The sequence below is a fragment of the Amborella trichopoda genome, chromosome 3, assembly GCF_054954075.1.
Source record: "Amborella trichopoda isolate Santa Cruz 75 chromosome 3, AtrichopodaSantaCruz75HAP2 v2.0, whole genome shotgun sequence".
Classification (NCBI taxonomy): Eukaryota; Viridiplantae; Streptophyta; class Magnoliopsida; order Amborellales; family Amborellaceae; genus Amborella; species Amborella trichopoda.
Genome location: NC_142338.1, coordinates 31,583,341 through 31,603,595, shown reverse-complemented (window position 1 = coordinate 31,603,595; position 20,255 = coordinate 31,583,341). Strand labels below are relative to the sequence as shown.

General features: G+C 36.1%; 2 protein-coding genes and 1 long non-coding RNA gene across 10 annotated transcripts in view; 2 read left to right on the top strand and 1 right to left on the bottom strand.

The window, feature by feature from the left end:
• The window catches only part of IMPL2 (inositol monophosphatase family protein), a 33,397-nt gene extending 21,218 nt beyond the window's left edge, over nucleotides 1–12,179 (top strand). Inside the window, exons 6-9 of the mRNA XM_006833413.4 lie at nucleotides 656–722; nucleotides 1,520–1,609; nucleotides 10,300–10,411; nucleotides 11,813–12,179. Of these exons, the coding sequence (XP_006833476.2) occupies nucleotides 656–722; nucleotides 1,520–1,609; nucleotides 10,300–10,411; nucleotides 11,813–11,883 (340 nt within the window). The 3' untranslated portion in view covers nucleotides 11,884–12,179. The remainder of the gene's footprint in view (nucleotides 1–655; nucleotides 723–1,519; nucleotides 1,610–10,299; nucleotides 10,412–11,812) is intronic.
• A 417-nt stretch (nucleotides 12,180–12,596) lies between these two features.
• On the top strand, nucleotides 12,597–13,755 carry LOC148782841 (uncharacterized). Of its 2 annotated transcripts, none has more exons than XR_016051059.1 (2): nucleotides 12,597–12,737; nucleotides 13,398–13,755. It is a non-coding gene; the product is annotated as an uncharacterized LOC148782841 (long non-coding RNA). The 2 variants fall into 2 exon arrangements; XR_016051060.1 differs by having other exon boundaries at nucleotides 12,654–12,737; nucleotides 13,395–13,755.
• Nucleotides 13,756–14,703: 948 nt separating this feature from the next.
• Nucleotides 14,704–20,004, bottom strand: LOC18426769 (NAD(P)-binding Rossmann-fold superfamily protein). 7 transcript variants are annotated; one of them, XM_020662696.2, is made up of 9 exons: nucleotides 19,940–20,003; nucleotides 18,823–18,898; nucleotides 18,388–18,480; nucleotides 17,987–18,065; nucleotides 17,829–17,910; nucleotides 16,177–16,216; nucleotides 15,957–16,091; nucleotides 15,698–15,835; nucleotides 14,704–15,054 (listed from the first exon to the last, which is right to left on the bottom strand). In XM_020662696.2, the coding sequence occupies exons 2-9, from the start codon at nucleotides 18,885–18,887 to the stop codon at nucleotides 14,781–14,783; spliced, it is 906 nt and encodes a 301-aa protein (XP_020518355.1). In that variant the 5' UTR covers nucleotides 18,888–18,898; nucleotides 19,940–20,003; the 3' UTR covers nucleotides 14,704–14,780. The 7 variants fall into 7 exon arrangements, with proteins under 7 accessions (XP_020518355.1, XP_088716644.1, XP_020518357.1 ...); XM_088860518.1 differs by lacking the exon at nucleotides 18,823–18,898 and having other exon boundaries at nucleotides 19,940–20,004; XM_020662698.2 differs by lacking the exons at nucleotides 18,823–18,898; nucleotides 19,940–20,003 and adding an exon at nucleotides 19,378–19,632.
• Between the last annotated feature and the right edge of the window lie 251 nt (nucleotides 20,005–20,255).

Sequence of the window (20,255 nt, the reverse complement as noted above, 5' to 3'; positions counted from 1 at the left end):
GAGTGGTTCAAATCAAGTAGATCTATAAAAACATGAAAATCTTGAAAATGGATGGTCCAGATAATGTGCTGCAAGATACACTATTTCGCAGACTCGAAATCTATTTTTTGTTTTCATATTAATGTCGAGATGATCAATTAGAGGGTTTTCCAACATCCAAATAGCATTTTATGATGGATTTTTGAGGTGCATCTTTAATTCTACATTTTAAGGTTGCAACCTTATATAAACTTTTTCCTTAATTAAATAAAATGTAATGCCTAATTATTTACTAATGTTTAATCACAATAATTTTTAAAATGCAATGTTTTATTATTAAAGTGAGTTAATTTTTTACAATAAGTTTTAAAAATAATTTCTTATTTTTACAAATTTCAGGTAAGTTAACTTGTGTTTTTCTAATTCGAAATGAATATTTAAGATGTTAATAAATTTCTTGATTCTTTTGTGTTGAAAAAAGGGTTTGCCCAGTCTGATTGCTGGTTGAACTGGTTTTGATTGGACCATCCCCTTCACTGGTTCAAGCACCTGTCCGATCCTAATAACACTGCTTCATTAAGTTTGTCTCATTGTCTTAAGGGGATGCTGTTATCTCTTGCTACGATGTTAAAGATTTTGTGCATCTGCTTAAACATTACCATTGTAATTTTTGCAGGTATACTACTAGCCCCCATCTGTTCAGTGGAGATTCAGAAGAAGCTTTTGTCCGTGTTAGGAACAAGGTAAGTGCAAGTTATCTTAATATTTGATTTCGGATTATATAGGTTATTTTTTCACATGATGTCTTGTGCCACCTGCATTTTTTAGGAAATTTTTTGCAGTGCTCGTCTATTTTTTTTTTTAGTTTTAGTTTTAGTCTTATATAACAACAACAACAACACACATTGCATGCTTTTAGGAGAATCTGAGGTGCCGCACTAGAATTGCTTGTCGACATGGTACAGACACGGCACATTGTGTCAACATGTGTGTCTAGAAATTTTCTTTTTTTGGATTCTTAGTCACAGCATGTTTGCCATGTGGATGGAATGGAAGTCCATATATTTGACAAACAAGGCACGTCTTCCATTTCTAATACATGCGTCGCTGCACTTGTCTATGATTTGGACACACATCTTCAATTTGGATCCACATGTTTTACTTTTTAAAGTTAATTTATAATAGTCATGAATTAATTGTGTATGTGTGTACGCATGTGTGCGCATTGACGTGTGTATCTGCATGCATGTCCATGTGTGTGTGTGTGGACACATATGTATACTATGGATGTTGAGATGCATTCACATATCTGTCCTTTTAAAATAGGTTTTAGTTCATGATTTCATACGTTTTGCATTTTCTAGAGCATTAACAATCGAATATAGGATAGTTAAACTAGAAATTATGCCATGCTTACTTTGTATGTGCCGTAGAATCATTTGTAGAAATTGAAGTTGAGACTAACTTATGGGCATAGAGACCAAAGAAATTATTTAAAATATAGATCAATGTCACTAATTCCTATGTACTGGAATGCCAGGTAAAGGTAGCGCTATATGGTTGTGACTGCTATGCTTATGCCCTTTTAGCGTCTGGGCATGTTGATCTTGTTATTGAATCTGGCCTCAAGGTAAGTCTTTGGAACCTCTTAGAGTTGTCCTTGTTGAACGAGATAAAATTTGATGATTGTTTTGCATTAGTTGTAATTTCATGTTCATAAATATTCATGTGCTACGAGCCCTATAACCATGTGAAACTTGCCAAGACTAAATCCTGATGATGGCAAAGCCTTTTATGATGACGAAGCCTCAGATCTTTCATTAAATATAACCATGTCATTCGAGAATAATTCTCCATAAAAATAAAAGAGTTTATGTGACTAGATAGGCTATGAACTCTAGAAGGACCCCCAAATCTTTGAATGAACAACTGCAAAAGGAACAAATTTTCGTTTATTGACTCTAGGATGAAACGACACCTTATGATGCTTGCCTAGCGCACAAGCCTCACTCTCTAATGTCGACATAGATTCCATGGAACTGAGAACTTCAAATTATTAACGGATATATGACCAAATTGATTGTAGAGGGGAAACAATAAAATGAAGAGCAACACATAGTAATAGTAAAGTCAACCAGACTCACAATCACCACCAATCGTCCTCTTCATCTTTATATCCTGAAAAACGCAATACGAAACTATAGAATGCTACTAAACATCAAAGTAATTTGGTTAATTTACTAACTGACAATGTTCAAGAAGGCCAAGGCAGGTGCCCAAATACTTGGGCAGCTTGCATAATGGGGGGACCCCAGACCCTTCTAGATTGTTGAAGCCGCCCTATTTTTGAGTATAGAATATCATTTGTTTTTTGTTTGATAAACATGATCCAATAATTTTTATATGTAATTTATTGTAAAACTATAGATCAAACTTAAACATACATGACTTTAAATTGTGAATAAAATAGTTAGAAGTAATATTAAAAGAATGAAAATTACTAGCCATAACTAGCAAATGTTAATTTCTGTTATACTTATCCCAAAATTTGAGATATCCATTACATCTTGCATGTTGCAAAAGATAACTGATAAGAAAAAGGCACAACTCACAATTCAAAGGCCATGAACTAGAAAAAGTAGCATTCTTCATCCCACAAATATGATGAACTCAAATATGATAGTAAGTTTCATCATCACTGAGAGCGGCTTAAAGCCCAGTTTCCAGAGGAAGCGATCTTGATCACATGGGAATGGGAGTTACCTGGGGTCCCTCAAGGATGCGGTAGGGCGGTTGATTGTTGCTCCTCACTTCTACAGGAGGATGACCTGCTATGCCTTCTACCTCGTCCCCGATGTCAAGTAGTCCGGTCGGCTAGGGTAATATGACATCCACATCCAAGGCCAGCATGAAATGCACCTAAACTTGATGATGCTGCCAAACCATCATCATTAAAGACATCCTCCTCCTCCTCATAATGAGCATCTTCCCTTGTCTCCTCTTTTGAGTCTGCATCCTCTCCTCCTCCACTATCGTCTTTTTCCTCTTCGTCCTCACCTTCTCCTTTCCCGTTTCCCTTCTCCTTTATCATTGTGTTCCCTTTAATCTGAGTTTGAGATCTAGTAGTTCTCATGGGGCTCGATGCCATATCAGCGGGCTCTTGTACTTAGGTCCATGTCAAATTGTCTCCCTCGAATACAGGCTAATCCCAGCATCCTCCTCGACCAACCATTTTCTTGATTCATTCAAATCTTTCACAACTATGGGGTCGGATATTTGATATCACTCTATATGACATGCCCTCGGCTTCTGAATATACTGAACAGAAGCAACGCTCTTCAGTCTCTTCTGTTGAAGTCTGTTTCTCTTCTTTGTATGGACCTGTTTTATAGTGCATCATTGCACTATTAGAATTTGTTACTTAAAATATTATCGAGAAGTTAGTGCAGTAGCCTGATAGGAGATGAGGATAAATAGTAAATTTACCATCTCAAATGTACTGAAATTGCACTCGCATCCAGATAATGTGCAAGTCAATCTCAAAATCCATTGCGCCATCCTTTGCAAGTTGGGAGCACTTTGCCCATGGTTGGCCCACTATGAAGCTACAATACATTAAAAATGAATAGAGTACATGTATGAGTGAACTTAGAAAATTAAAGTTAAATATGAACAAAAGGGTAAGATTTTAAATGACAAATACCGCTTCAACTTACATGGATATATTTTTCTTCTTTGCCTTATTGCGAAGACCATCCCAAGTGTCTCTGTACAGTACTGATACAAGTCAAGTTACATAGACACTTTGTCTTGGATATCTGAGTCAGGGTTGAGCTTCATATTACACTTGTTAATTGCTTCTATGAAACAATCCCTACTCTCTCTCTCACAATCAATGTAGGTGTAGGGGTCTCTCCAACTGTAAATCCCCCCATTTGTTATCTATAATTTTCAAAATGGAGCCATATTTACTTTCATCTTTTTTCAAGTTCATCTTGATTTCTTCTCTTACAACCTCCATTGACTTGTAAATGTGCCCCATTGCCGGTTCCTTTTCACTATACACAAGGCGTAGTATTTTACAAGTGGCTCAAAAAGATAGATGCATTACTGAACCCCACTCCAAAACTTGGGTGTCTTAACAATGTCATACACCATTTTCCCTTTGTCTCCTTAGACCACTTGCTTTCCTTCCAATCTAAGGAAACAAACATGGTTTGATTCTTTCTTTTTTATTTTTAAGAGAATCCAAAGACAACTTTGAAGTTGCAAACCATGTGATCCTCGGCCTCACCAAGTCAGCCCTTTTGTATACTTCCTCATTTTAATTGGTGTGGTTGTAAATGATTACTGTCAAAACTTTTGCTTTATCGATTATCCCCTTTACCGCTTCCAACAATCTAGCAGCCGTCATATTGGCCTTAGCCATATCAGTGACAATCTTGCACAACATTTGCCTCTTCCACCTCCTCAATACACTTATCTACCACTCCAAATATGAAACTCGCATCATGAATCTTATCAGGTGCGTCATTGGACCTCCCAAAAATTGTCCCCATGGGACAATTAACCAGTAAATTCATAATACTCATTGACCTTTTATTGCTCCAAGTATCTGTTATAGTGATCACCCCACACTTGCCCCATGCATCCTTGTGGGTCTTCAGATAGTCATTTGTGAGCTCCACTTCTTTATTCAACAAAGGAACCTTGAACTCATAAGGTGTAAGTGCCCTATAGTCGAGGCCAAACTGCCTGTTGCCCCCAACATAGCTTGGAAGCTCTTTAAGCTAGCTGTATTAAATAGTAGATCTGCTTGATAATATCATGATGCTACTAATTAATATGATCCCTATCCTGCTTCTTTACTTGACTGTCTAGACTAGTTTGTGCCTGTACCCATTCTCAAACTACCACCTCGGGATCAGGAGGGGGGAAGAATGTATCAATAGGCCCCTTTCTTCGAGGTCTCTTATGCCCAAAAGTGGTTGGTCTAGATATGAAGGTCCTTTCCTCTTCTTTGTCTTCTATTCCATAGATATTTTACAGATCTCCTAATATCTTCATATTGTTTCCTTGTCTCTTCTCTCTTCTTTTGGACCTTTTCCAACATCTCTTTTTCAACATCTCCAGGGACTTGAGTGCATGACGCTATGTCAAATTAATGCCGGCCAAACATTTCCTTAATCGATTAATGCCAACATTGTAGTCCTTTTTACATAATTTGCAAGCTACATTGTTCTTTTCATTAGGATTGGGACAACCATATTTCCAAGCTGGATCAACTTTCTTATTTGAACTAGAGGAAGACATTGTTGCTTACAACCCTTAGTTATCAACTTATCATGTAATCCTGAAAATTAGACAAAACCACTTAAGTCAAACTTGAATGCATTTAAAAGAAGTCCACTTTGTAAATAAATTCACAAAAGCAAGATTAATTTAGAACTATGCAGTCTAAATATTTAAAATTGATCAACCAAATAATATTAAAAATTGATCTAGAAAACTACAAATAGTCAATGAAGTAGAAAGAATAATCTCTATATTTTGACAATCCAAGGAAGAAGTAAAACTAGCATGCTCTAGAAGAAAAAAAAAAAAAAAAAAAATGTCAAAAAACTCAAGGTAAAACTTACACATTTAAATTGCAATGATTTAAAGCATAAAATTGGAAAAACAAATTACGAATCATGCAAGTAAACTATTTCATGCAACAACATTTGGGAGCAATGGACTTTTTGCATTGATTTGGTTTCTTGATCTAAAAATCACAAATCCAAGTAAAACCTACTCATCATTATGGCAATGATTTAAAGCTCGAAATGGGAAAAAAAAATATGATCATGCAAGTAAACTAATTCAGGCAAAAAAAAAAAAAAAAGTGTCATTTTGTTTAGGGTCAATAGACTTTTTCCATTGATTTGCTTTCCTTAACTAAAAATCAAAATAGGAAAATAATCTAAATACAAACTATTAAAAATATAAAATGGAAAAACAAAAGGGAAGGAATAACATATCTTTTTTTTTTTTTTTTGATAAAGTTAACCTCCATGGGGGAAGGAATAACATATCATTATACATTTTACACAAAAAATATATAACCCTAATTAAAAATATTGTAATACAAACCTTATCGGTAACTTTTGATTGCCAAAACCCAACCACTCCACGCTCCAAAAAGATTTGGGATGAATGCCTTTCAACTTTGCAAGGATTCGAGGAGGTTGAAATTTTTTTCGATCTTCTGAAAAATCTACAAATTTATGTTTTTAGAGAGTTTTCTCTCTCTAAAACTCACCACAAGGGTTTTGTACGCATGAATGCCCCCAAAAACCCTTTTCCCCCTTTTTAGGGGGAATATTATGAAAATGCCCTTAACTAAGGGCCATTTTCCACCCTCGGCCAAGGGCATGCAAGGCACAGCTTCGGCACCTGCCTTGAACATACCCGCCTAGGGCCCAGTGCCTAGGCATTCGATCAGGCCTCTTAGGCGGGTGGCCTAGGCATCCAGGCGGCCGGAATTTTCAACCTTGCTAACTGAGAACAAGTTAAATGGAAACTTTGATACATAGAGCACAAATGATAATGAAAGAGAAGTAGGATGACTGACGCCTTTTCGAGACACACTTGATAGAGAACTATCAATTAATGTAACAGATGTATTGGACACTGGTAGATCAGGAGAAGAACATGTAAGTGAGAGGTTCCTAAGTGAACGACCTTAGAAGATGGCTTATCAGACACAAGGAATGTAGTACCTGTATTTGCAAGGGTAGCCGTTGGTGTAGAGGGACGAGTGGTTGGCTGTTGGCTATTTTTCATAAGTTTATTGTATTCCTCATGCAGAGCGAAGTTGAGAGAGCTTGGTGATGATCATTGGAGCCAATTAGATGGATATCATCACCGTTAGAAAAAAAAAAAGTTTACCACCACCACGACATCTACCATTGCCTCTACCTATGGAGGAGGTTAAATTAGACCTGTCACTAGCACTAGGGGCAGATGAAGGTGTGGATATGGCAGCCCTCTTGAAGATGAGACTATACATGATAGAGAGAAGGGAGTTTGGACTGGTACTTGGAATTAAGGCCAAACAATAATTTTGCCACTTTAAATTCTTCTCTTTGCTTCTTCAGTAGCTCCATATTATTTAATAGGGGCTGATACATGTTCAACTCTTTCCACATACCTCAAAGTGTATTGTAATACTCACTAATACTCTTATTACCTTGCTGTAAAAAAAATTCTCTTACAGTTGATAGACTCGGGAGATATTCTTTTCAGAAGAGTACATCTCATGCACAACTTCGAAACGCATCAAGAAACATCACATTCACACTCACATGCGGTTTCATACTATTTCACAACTGTGTCATGATTTGATAATTTTCCTTAAGTCATTCTTCGTACCCACTATCTGACTCTTTTGGCCCATCTTCAGTCAAGAACTTCATCTTACTGTAGGCACTGAGAAACACCTTTGTAGACTGAGCCCATAGGAAGTAATGGACCCATTTAATTTTACAGTAGTAGTTGGAATTCCAATCATATTATTGATGCTAGAAATTCTAGGCTTACTCTCTCTAGCTTGAGGGTAAGATCCAATAAAAATGAGAATATGGAAATAATATAACAGGCCGAATATTATTAGAAGCCCTAAATCACTCGATTGAGTCTTATAAACCAGAGAGAAAAAACAAATTGCAGATTACAGGGCAAAAGCCAACACAAACAGTGGGTCACATGGAGAAATACTTATCATTCAGATGTAGACGGAATCGATCTCGCCACTAGAACTCTTGCATGAACCTCCACATGCCTTCTACAACATCAGTCACACACTTTGACATATGTCAACCACTATTCCTCTTGATTTTTTGTATCCAAGGACTGAAACGCCAACAACACAAGTATTTACAACAAACACTGATAACCATGTTGGTTATGCGCACAAAAGAGAGAAAGGCTTAAGTGCGACTTGTTGAGATCAGCATAGGCAGAATAGGGTTTCCTCCTTTGAAAATAAAGAAGAAAGAGAGGAGAATAGTGAGATATAAGGATATGATTGCTCTGATACCTTGTCAAAAGTGTAGTTCCATAGGGAAAGAAGGGAGAGATGAGAGGAAGTCGAGAGAGAGAGATAGAGAGAGAGCTGGAAGGAAGGTGCAAGAGAGAGGTGGCTGGAGGGAGTCTCACAAAGGGTTGGATTACCCTCCACACACCTCTCGAATTTTATTTATAATAGAAGCATATACAATTTACTGTTGGGAAAACTTTGCATGTGAACCAACCCACATATAAATTATGTGTGACCCTTGCTCTTTGTTGTTGGATTTGAGTAGATGGCTGGGATGGCTTGAGTCACAATGTCACAGTTTGGCTCTCGAACATCGTATCCTAATCTGACGGCTCAGAGTAGTTTATTTTTAATCTTTATTTTGGAAATCACTATTTAGCGAAATTTGGGGCATGCATTCATCTCATAGGGGCACGCATGGTAAAAATAATAAAAAATATTTCCTTTGATGAAAACTTACCAAAATACACATGAAACTTTTGTAGGCTACTTTTTGTAGGTATTTTGGCCATTTATTTACATGAGAAATATTTTTATTTTTTATTTTATTTTATTTTTTTGCTAGGTGTGCCCCAATAAGAAGATGGAACACCACAAGTTTCACTCAAAAAGGTTTTGAAGAAAAACAATTAAAAATCAAACAATTTTTTGGCATGACATTGTGATGAGCAATTCTAAGCGTTTATTCAGATCGAACAACTGAGAAGTGGGGTCACATATGATTCATATGTGGTTGGGTCACATAGAAAGTTTTCCCTTGTAATAATGCTCTTATGAATAACACGAATGTCATTTAGTATATAAAAAGGTCAATAATGCACCACAATCCATAATAACACGTTAACCAAAATAATTGTCTTGAGCAAAGACAAAATAAAACAAGTAAATAAAGAACCAAGAGGAAGAGAACCAGAAGGGTTTGCAAAGTGCTTGGGTAACAAACAAGGGTTGGTGAAGTTGGCTGCAAGAGAGAGCCAAGCACTATCAAAACCAGGCTAAATCTGGACCCTTCATTGAAAGCAACAAAATGGTTGGGTCATGTTTGCCGTAGCCTCAATAGTATGACCTTTCTCTTAAAATCCCTCCCCCGCATTCTGCCCCCTCTCCTATCGCTTTCTTTCTCTTTATAGCTGTGATTTTTTACTCTTTTCTTATGCCTTTTTTTACAAGATTTTGAGAGAAATTTTGAGAGAGAGAATTTTTGAGAGAAACTTTTGAGAGAAATTTTTGAGAGAATTTTTGAGAGAAATTTTGAGAGAATTTTTTGTTATTTTGATGGAGATTTTTCATGATATTTTTTTTACAAATTATGGGAGAGATTTTTTCGTATGAGGGTTAGGATTTCATTATTTTGAGAGAGAATTTTCACAAGATTCTTCAAGATTTTGGGGGAGATGTTTTTCACTAGTAAAGCCAGAGATTATCGTTTTCTTGTCTTTCCTATTTTCACCTTTTTTTTTTTCCTTCTGATTTTTAAGGACTTCCCCCTTTTTCCCTTCTCTTAAGGCATTTTCAAACTCGGTGTGGACTTGGGCAAGTCGACATGGACTCATCCTAGTAAATTGATCCAACCAGGGGCCGAGGTCTGCGCACAAGTTTAATTTTCTAACATTGTTATATTCTGTTAGCTGGTGCATGTTTTACCCCTCTTTGTATTTCTGTATCTTGCCCATGTCTAATGTGGGCCTTTTTATGAATTTATCCTTTGCTCATGGAGTCATGTCTATTGGCATATCCATGTGTTTGTACGTGTGTGCAAGTACCCAATTCTTATTTTTACTTTATTACAGAGGATATTACAATTCTACCACCAGTTAAAAAATATTGCCAAGAATCACATGCTCTTATTTTAAAAATATTGCCAAAAGGATTTTGGTTTCTTATACCACGAAATAAGAACAAGAGCTGCCATAGTTCTTTATAAATGTGTGAGAGAGAGAGAGAGAGAGAGAGAGAGAGAGAGAGATGTCATGTGCAGCGAGAGAGAGAGGGAGAGATGTCACGTACAGCCCTGAATTCGTGGACCTTACGCATACGTTTAGACAGATTAGTTTTCTTTTTCTCATTAGTTTTCAAATGTGCGGCATCTTTCAAAGTTTAAAAGTCAGTCTCTATTTAAATTGCCTATATTGCGGTTCCTCTCTCTCTCTCTCTCTCTCTCATACACACACATTAGTTGTTTCTCTTTACTGGTCTGCATAACACTTAGTTGGGCTTATTGTGATAATATATTATTGCAGCCCTATGATTTCCTTTCGCTTATACCAGTAATAGAAGGTGCTGGAGGATTGATAACTGATTGGAAGGGACACGACCTCTATTGGGAGGCCTCTCCAGACATGCGTGTGACAGGTACTTTAACTTTCTGTTTGATTGGGGCTCCACACTGGATTTTAGGCTGTTTGATGTCACTTTTATTTACGGGATTGTATACTATGAGACCATTTATCTTTGTTACAAGGAGGTCAAAATTACTTCTAGCCATTAGATGACAAATTGGATGGCTTGGGGTGTCATGAAGTTCGAGAATTATTCTTTGAACTTTTGAGTCTTACAACCACCTATTTTGAAATCAGACGGATAAGAGTCATTGTGACCTTCTTGTACCCAAAGTAAATAATCTCTTTGTATACTTCTCTGATATTTATATTAGAAAAACATTGAGCATACTATGCCTACGAATATTGTCAATCATAGAATATAATTAAAGATATAAGGATTCTGTTGAACGCTTTTTCCTAATTCCGAAGAGTTTTCACAATCTTCTTATTGGCAAAGTTGCTTCATACTAGCAAAATTTCAAGTTTATGATTTTCTTGATAGGTTTCTTTGCAGACTTATGTTGCATTTTTTTGCTTTATTTATTTTTAAATAAACTTGGTCTACAAAAATCCTTTGGATCCCCTCAAGTTTAAAGCTTTAGAACGAGTAGTCCCCCAACTATGATTTTCTTTGTTTTTTTTACGAATTTCATTATTTTGTTTTACAAAATGTCGAACACTTCCATTAATTAAAATAATTTCCGTTGCCCAAAACCAAAACAAGGTGTTAAGCTCCATGTACCCCATACTCTCTTCCTTCGCCGGCACAAGCTTTCTCTTCCCTCCCTCACTCTCTCTTTACATCAGGTATGGCCTTTTTGATATTGAATACACCTCCAGAAAACCTAATTTATGGAGAGCTTTAAGAGATGAGAGAGCCATAATTTTGTTTTCTGCAGAACCCCAACTTTTGAGGATACTTTAGAGAGAGAAGGCCATGATTTGGTTGTTCACATGGAGAGAGGGCGCGCGTGGAGGGAGTAGAGAGCTTGGGGAGGGAGTAGAGAGAGAAAAAAACTTGGGAAGGGTGGAGAGGAGAGCTGTGGGAAGGGTGGTGCGAGAGAGCCGTGGGCTGCGACGGGGAGAGATACAAGATAGGGACGCTTTTGGTTTTCTCTCATTTTGTTTTGAATTTTGGATTACTGTGTTATTTCTTTTGAGAAATGGTTGTTTTGATAAATAATGTGTAGTAAAAAGGTGGAAAGGGGAGTGCCCTTTTATAAACTTTGGGGGGGCCAAGGGTTTTACATGAACCCAAGGTTTATGAGGCTCGTAATTGTGGGAGAGGGGGTAGTTGGTCATTTTTCCCTTTTTTTTTTTTTTTTTTGTTCCCTTCTATTTAAAGTTTAAGATCCAAAATTCTTCTCTATATATGGGATCCCTTTATACATATGGTATGCTTTAACGGTGCCGTTGCTTTGCTTGCATTTAGGCTACAATGTTGTCGCAGCAGGTGATCCACAACTTCATCAGCAAACTCTGAATGCCCTCCGATGGAACTAATATCCTCAATACTTTTACATATTTTCATTTATTTGGAGTAAAGGTGTAAGAGGAAAAATAAATAATAAGAAAGACCACTCTTTTCACTCTTATTCCCTTTCTTTGGTTTTGGTGTTGTAATTTAGAGGTTGACATAGGAAGTGTTGGGGTTGAAACAAAGAGCTCTGTGACTAATCCAGATGACCATCCATTTTCAGTTAGACTTTGTATTTTGGGTAATTTTACTCAGGTGTCTCGAGTGTACTGTAAAAACACTGGGCCAGAGAAATTTACATTTTAGGTTGACTTTTAGTTCAGTATGTTGTCTAGGTTGACTTTTAGTTCTACTATGTTATTTCTCTCTCTCTTCGCTTTAAGTTTAAGACTGATCCTTGTAGTTAACAAGCGCCAGTGCAATTTTCTCCATAAGATCACCGGAGAGGCAGCATTAGATTTGACCAGTGTTTGAGAACCCGATTGGATTTACCTGATTCAAATGCCCTTAATATATTAGGGAACTAGATGGTTCCCAAAAGAATCCTCTAGTTCCAATGAGGAACCAGATGATTCAGCATAGTGAATCGTTGATAACCCTGAATTATCGATCTAAAATGGCTTCTTCTTTTTTCCTTTCACATGAATCTGCAGCGTTTGGATTGGAACTTTTGGCATATTTGATCAGTTATAATCCAATTTCGCTTGTAAAATGCAATTTGGAATTGCGTTTAAGAATTACGAAACTAACTTTTGAGAATTTTGGTAAAAATCTGAACCCCAAATATTTTTTTGTTAGGAATTGTGAAATCAGTTGATTTTAAATCGTTTTTCCCATTGGGACATCAGAGCGTGGAGGAGTATCCTATCACTTATAGGAGGTAATTTTATTTTTTGATTGTTACAATTTTTTTATTATTATTATTTTTATAATTGTCTTGGGCTTGGTTTTATTTCTTGTGCTTTGTTGTTTTGTCCGCCCTCCAATCGTCAAACTTATTCCTCTATTTTGAACCATTTTCATTCAAATTCGGTTAAAAAAATGTTTTTTTGGTCTTCAATCTACTACGTAATTGAATCAATTTTATTTAAGGGTGTGGTTTGTATAGAGCCGAGGCTTTAAACAATCAAAGTAGAGCGCACCTTCAAATAGTATTGAGAAATATAGTTTCAATATTGGAAATCTTTGTGATAGCCTTAAAATATATTTTTATATTTAATTATAAAATTTAAAGCTTCAAAAGTAGTGTAGATTTATGAAAACTTGAAAATTGTCGGTTCAAAAATGCATTACAAGATGCATTATTTTCAAAACTTGAAATTCATTTTTTCTCATGTCCATGCATCTTGATGTTGAGATGATATTTGAAAATATTTGGGCATCAAAATAACCTCTTCTAATGAAATTTGTGAAGTTGGTTCTAATTTGATCGTTTAGAGCCTCCGCTCTATGTAAACTTTTTCCTTTATTAAAAGGAGTTGGGGTAGATTTGGACCAAAAAATATCTGATTTTGAGTTCTTGCAATTTTTTTAAAAGAAGTTTATAGCCGAGCTGTGGACAGTGAAGGAAGAGATCTACTGCTGTGCACGAAAGTAATTCTTAATCAATCAAAGAGGAATTTGAAGAAGAAGATGCCAAGGAGCGGGGAGGAGGTGACCCGTCGGCATATCTACAGTTTGTTTAAGATGTAGGTAGCATTACAATGATGCCGTCTTTCATTTTGATACTAGGTTGGATTTTAATAGTTGTATACTTTATTTTAGAACATACATTCATATCCATTATAATTGTTTGCTTTTTTTTCTGTAATGTAAATATAATGGTCAATAGATATTCAGACAAAAAGAGTATTTTAATATTCACGTATTTTAACAAATTAATGAAAATACATAATGTGCTACCTTTAGTTTTTTCAAAACTCAAAATAACAATATTTAGAAGCATTTTCAGACATGTTTTGAATTTTTAAGCATGGATCAGACCGATTCAGACCATTTTTCTGGATGAGAGATCCCGGTCAATGATCATTTTTTCAAAAATTGGATATGACTAACCTCTGGCGAAGCTTTATTTATTGTGATCTCATATATGTAGCTCATCTTTTTTGCACATAATCGCACATTCTTCCAACAAGCCCTTTGAGAGAAATTCAATGTTATTGAGTTGAATGCTGGCAGAGGGAGAAGGGTTTTTCAAACCTGAATAAATTTTTATCTTTTTTAAGTGTAAGTGCTTTCAATTCTCAATCTTTCTGATTCTATTTGCAACATTATATTCCTAATCTCGGTATACAGCCTTATTGTTATACCATTTTTCTTTGAGGTTGAAGTGATCATTTGTTTTTTCTTTTCCATTCACTCTTTTTGGATCTACTTGGTTCGGATCCCCCTTTCTTCCAAACAAAAAAAAACAAGGATCTTCTTCACTTGATTCGTCTTTTTCCTATTCAATCCCTTTTGGATATATTTTGTTCGGATCCCCTTTGTCTTCCGAACAAAAAAAGAAAGGATATTCTTCAATTGATCCGTCTTTTTCCTGTTCAATCCCTTTTGCTTCGAAAGCTCTTTCTATTTCTGCATATTTTGCTTCTTCAGTTTATAGGTTTCTTTCAATTTCTTAGTTTTGAATTTAAGTAGTGCCTTTTGGATATAAGTAGGTGTTCGCTGACATAGTTCAATTTTCCCAAATGCAATTTTTCCTCTCAGTTCTCTTACGCTCGTATAGTTCCGGTAATCATTCAAAAAGCCCAATGTACGTTGAATCGATTTCTTTCTGATTTCCACGTTCGTTCCACCTACGTCACCCTTGCCCCATAGAGAGAGTGAGAGAGAGAGAGAGCGAGAGAGAGACCCAACACCCAATTTCCACGTAACTGCAAATTGCCAGACACATCGTTTCCGGCAAAATGGGCCAAACAATGTTTTACCAAAATCCATGACTAATAAGGCGAGTTTTTATAGTCTCCACAATACTCTGCAAGCCCAACTTATAACTTGGATAAATTAGATTTACACCCAATTCCTCTTTCAAACGATTATTTGATACTCGTTTTTCTCCAACCAAATGCTTGAAGGGAGCTGAGCCCATAGGAGCTTGGGTGAACTTCCCGGGCCATTTCTGCTCAATCAAGTTGTATGCAAAGGAGAAGACTTCCTCACGTGGTGCTGGATCATCATCCACAACATTGTATATTTTTCTGAAACAGGTTCATAATATGGTGAGTGATACAAATGAGAAATTAAATTAATTAGGCTCTCTCTCTACTCTCTCTCAACCAGATTTTGTATCTATTCCTTGTGGTTATGCAATGAGAAAATAAAACATACTACGAATATAAATTTTAAATAAAAAAGGTATGGGAAAACTTGCCGAAGTTTGCACAAACTGATAAGAACTTGTTAACCATGGGAACCACATGGAGTACAAAGCAACCGTGTTTAAGGAAATTGAAGCATTAAACTTGTGCAGTATTTTCCTGATAAGAACAAAGGAGAAGACAATGACAGATTAACGGTTTCGATGGTATCCACATGATTTGGTTAATAAATTTGTCTGAGGGCATGTCCAAAATATTCAAAGGCACCGAAGTTGGACATTTGAGTTTGAAAATCTTGTTCTGTTGGTTGACAATGTGGTTGTTGAGCATTATTCGTGACTTGAGCAACACTCGGGTTGAGTCCAACTTATAAACAGGACAATTGACTGGGTATTTCTAAGACTTGAAAAAAAATATATAGAATGCCATGACACATAAATCTCATGATACATAAGTCACCATAAGAGTAAAACAGAATGTACAAGAGAAAAACATATAAGAGAGTGAACATAGTGTAGCGTACCCAGAAGAAGATAAGTCCATGCTGGCCTTGATTGCCTGAGAGATATCTGCAACGTGAACTCTCGCTGTGTACCTCTTTGATTCCCTTGTCCTGTGATCATTTGATAGGCTTTTGCGTTTGATTATAGTATCCACAGCACTGCAAGAAAATGAAGGCATTCAGAGCAGAAACCAATTTGTTTGTGGTGCGTGCGTGTGTCTGTATGTGTGTGTAAGAGAGAGGGAGAGGGAGAGGGAGAGGGAGAGGTAGAGGGAGCTACCTTCTTCCGGGTCCATATATTCCTCCAAGGCGAAGTATATTGACACAGACACAAAGATCGCGTCCAAGATCCAGCCAGTCTTTCTCAGCAGCCAACCTGGCTAAAGCTGAACTTTTTGATGGCTTTGTTGGAGATCTGGGATAAAAGTCAAAAATAGATGAAGTTTCTCTCTCATACGAATTACATTATGAAGCATTTGTGTAAAATTGAAGCATCTTACTCCTCATCAACCCATGCGCCACCACAATCTCCATAAACACCTGCAATCCCAAATTAAAAATTCAGTATGGAAATCAAGCAAGACATTTTCTCTAGGTATGTCAGAAACAACATTTCTTTTTTCTTTTGATAAGTTATGTGATACAAAATGGTGGTTTTAAATCTTTATTAATATAGATGTTTGCATCATTGGCAAGATGTGTATGCACATACCTATGCCTGTCTCGGTCTTTGCATGCAAGTATAGACATGGACATGGAAAGGTTCATAAACTGGATGGAAATTTGATGTCAACCAAGCCATTGGCTTAATAGGGAGACACCTAGTTTGCAAATGAGAGAGGTCTTGGGTTCGATTATCTCTCTTTGACCTACCCAGAAATAGACATGCAGATAGGGAACAATTCGATGAAAATCCGGTCTCATTGGCAATGTAATGGAAAAATTATGTGGCTTAATCTGGGAATGCATCCATATCCAATGCATGACCCAACAAATCCCAAATTCTTACTTCTAGTAGCCTTTCTCCTCCCAAGTCCAAACAGACCACTGAATCTACTGGCAGTCTTTAAAACACTACAGATAGGAATATTCTTTCCATTCCTCTTTCTGGTCATGATAAGGTTCTTCAGTTAGGTTCTCTTTATTCTAATTAAGGCACTATTGCTTAATTAAGCCACAATTGCCCAATTAATTATTTCATCACATTAGTCACACAAGATCATCTAGCATGTAGATTGAGATGTTAGGAAGAATAGTGACTGATACCACCATATTTCCCGAAATCTTGTGAAAAGAATTTTGTTTTAAAAGAATGTTTTTGTCAATATTGTTTCATTCTCTTTTTCTAAATTTCTTGCAATTCGTTTGAAAGTTAAATATTTGGTTAAATGCAAATACAAGTTTACAACAAAAAGATACATGAACAATAAGAGAACAAGTATATGCTGAGATTCTAGTAATTGAAACTTAAATTCAAGAAAGACTTTTTAAAGACATTATAAAAGATAATTTTTTCTAATCATTTAATAATTTTTCAATTTTCTCCAAAAGATTTATGAGAAACCAACAAGTTTAAAATCTTCAAAATAATTAGCTCACCCACGAATACGCAAGACTAAATCTTTCACATAATTATTTAGAGACTAGGCATCTAAGAGATTTTAACATGGAGCTCTATGCTTAAGCAAATGACAGCCTTGCGTCTTGGCATCTAAGAGATTTTAACATGGAGCTATAATGTAAGTTACCATGGAATCAAGGCTCAATTTTATGAGCAATTAAGCATGGTTAGAAAAAAATATCCATATTTAAGTGAGACAGAGAGAAGAAACTTTGATAACTTATTGGTGACCATACAATTGTCTTTATCATCAAAACAACCAGCTCCACACTATCCTCTCTCACTACAAGCACTTCACCTGTGGAGGGGAAGTAGTTCTAAGCAACCATTTATGGTGGAACTTATAAAGTAATGTCCTAGAACATTACTGATGTTGATCCAAAGAATCATATTCCTTAGTGATGATATAAATGACCCAAGAAAACTTTTACTTGATTTTCTTTTTTTATAATTCAAAAAAATTCAAGGAACGAGAAATAACAAATATTTAAAAGAAAAGGAAAGTGGTCACTAACTAAAGCATGTACATACTTGTTGATGATAAGTATCCCAACCAACAAAGTTTGCTATCACGCAGTATAATCCTCAAGAAATCTTGATGCAGAGACAATACCTGCAGAATGCGAGGTTGGGCATCACGAACAAATATGATACATTAAATAGTTATGATCAGTTTTTATTTAGCATACTGGATCCCCCAAGCCAACAACAGGAGGTATGGATATCAAGAGATGGCTCATGTCTTGAATGGCACTTAACGCCTCTTGCCTGAGATAAACAAAAATTTTCACATACATGAATGATGAATTTGGGCTAAACCAGCTACCTAAACTTAATGAATGGAAAGGCAAGCACTAGATGAAGCCCAAATAAATGTAACATTGAAAATTCATCAGGAAAATCATCAAAATTTACAACTTATTCATGAAATGAAGCCCCAAAAGATGGCTTGACATAACTCTATGCACAAAACAAGATCTTCAGTAAAAAGAACAAAAGAAATAGCATGTCCAAAGAAAATGCAGAATGAATTACAGGCTAAAGGCCATTTAGATGAAGATTCAATGATCCTGGTCACCTATAAACTTACCCATCCTTATCAGCTTCGAAGGTGAACATGTTAAACCCCATTTGCTCAAGTTTGTTCTTCTTATTCTCATTTGTACAAGTTCCAAATACCTCCCTGTTTCACGTAGAGAGAGAGCAGCATTAATCTCTTTTTGGGGTCTTAATGTAGTGAGAGAGCAGCATTAATCTCTCTCATTACTCTTTTTTTTTTTTTTTTTTTTCAACTTCTCTCTCTTTATTCTCTATTCTCTAAATACTAAGCTAAAAGGCATAATCTTTCAAACATTTCTCAAGCAGAATAACCCTCTCTCTGTGGCTAGAAGTTCATTTTCTCTTTTCGATTTGGCAGAAGATGTGATAACATAATTGACTTTTGTTTCTCAAACATTCGATCATTTATGACTTTCGAAAACCTCATTTTTGGGGAAGGAAATTGCAGAGAGAGAGAGATTAATACCAGCCATTACTTTTCAGTTGATGTGCAAAACACGTTCCAACAAATCCCATTCCAAGAATAAACATTGATTTGTTATCTGGATAGCCATAAGAAGAAGATTTCATAACAGGAAATCTCAGAGTTTTCTGTTTAAACTGAAACGATTGGGCCTGAAATTTAAGCAGAGCAGCAGGGAAATCGACGGAAATGCTACATATTTCCATCTAGGAGAGCCAGAACCAAAGCGCTCTCTCGTAAAACAAACAAAAAGCTTTCCTCAGCTCAAAATCGAAATTTTAAATAGGAAAAATATCACCATATCCCCTGTTGATAGGTTTCGTATCTTACTGGATCCAAGATTTCAAAAGTTTTAGAAATATTAAGTTTTATATCTTTTTAACCCTAGGCTATCTATTCTTATTTTAATTCTAACTTTTTTAGCCCAAATAAAACATAAAATAACAAATCTTTTTAAACTTATCTTTTTCTCTCTCATCTCAATTTCTCCCTCTGACAACCCAATCCCCTTCTCCGTCCTCTGTGTATTACCTAATTCTCTCTCTCCCTCCGTATTACCTCACCGTCTCTACTTGTGTTTCCCAAGCCCATCACCAAACCTCTCATCTCTTTGACAGAAGTCGATTTGCGGAGGTTCCAAACCAGGTTCCAAACCACAAAGATCTTCATTTGTAGGGATTCACGCCATTTGAAGAGGTATTGCCATTTTCGATAGAATTTTAAGTGACTCCAAAATTTTTCAGTTTCAGGGAAAAACCTTCCATCTCTGCTTAATGCTTAAAATACTCTTCAATTGTCTCATTGTTTGATGCTATGTAATACCTTTACCTAGGTTTTATAGAAAGTTGGCTGGGGCTTACAAAGTTCAATGGTAAATTGAAGATTGATTAAGGTTTTGAAGGTTTAGCAGTGGAGAATTAGAGGTTTGGTTGGTAAATCCAATCAAGAACATATGGAAATTTCATATTTTTGAAGCTCATTTATCAAAATGCTACAAGTTACCACACATGGTTTCACTCTTCTTTGATTCATCTTGGTAAGAAGATAGAAAGCTCCGGCCAAATTGCCCTTCAATAACCAAAGTATAAGCGATGGAATCTGGGGTACAACCCATCCTCACCATTTCATCCAAGAGCTTATCAACTTCTTTCACCATATGCTTTTTGCATACCCCACGAATAAGCATGTTATATGTTATAGCCCTGGGCTGAATACCCGAGGCCACCATCTTATCTTTTACACTGAAAGCCTCTTCAATTTCTTCTACTCTCATCAAATCATTAATCCAACTATTGTAAATATAACAGTCAGGTTATAGTCCATTCTCTAGCATTTCAGTGATAACTCGTTTTATCTCTTGAGTCGTTTTCTTCGTGCATACACCATATACAAGAGCCCCATAAGTGAACCCATCAACAATCAATCTTTTTTGAGCC

Bases quoted from the DNA above. Each gene is read 5' to 3' on its own strand.
- LOC18426769 (XM_020662694.2), bottom strand. From the start codon at position 19,025: ATGGAAATATGTAGCATTTCCGTCGATTTCCCTGCTGCTCTGCTTAAA. The intron at 17,911-17,986 runs GTATGCTAAATA...CGCATTCTGCAG, and splicing joins TTGTTGGCTTGGGGGATCCA to GTATTGTCTCTGCATCAAGA. The intron at 16,092-16,176 runs GTAAGATGCTTC...CTTTTATCCCAG, and splicing joins GGCGCATGGGTTGATGAGGA to ATCTCCAACAAAGCCATCAA.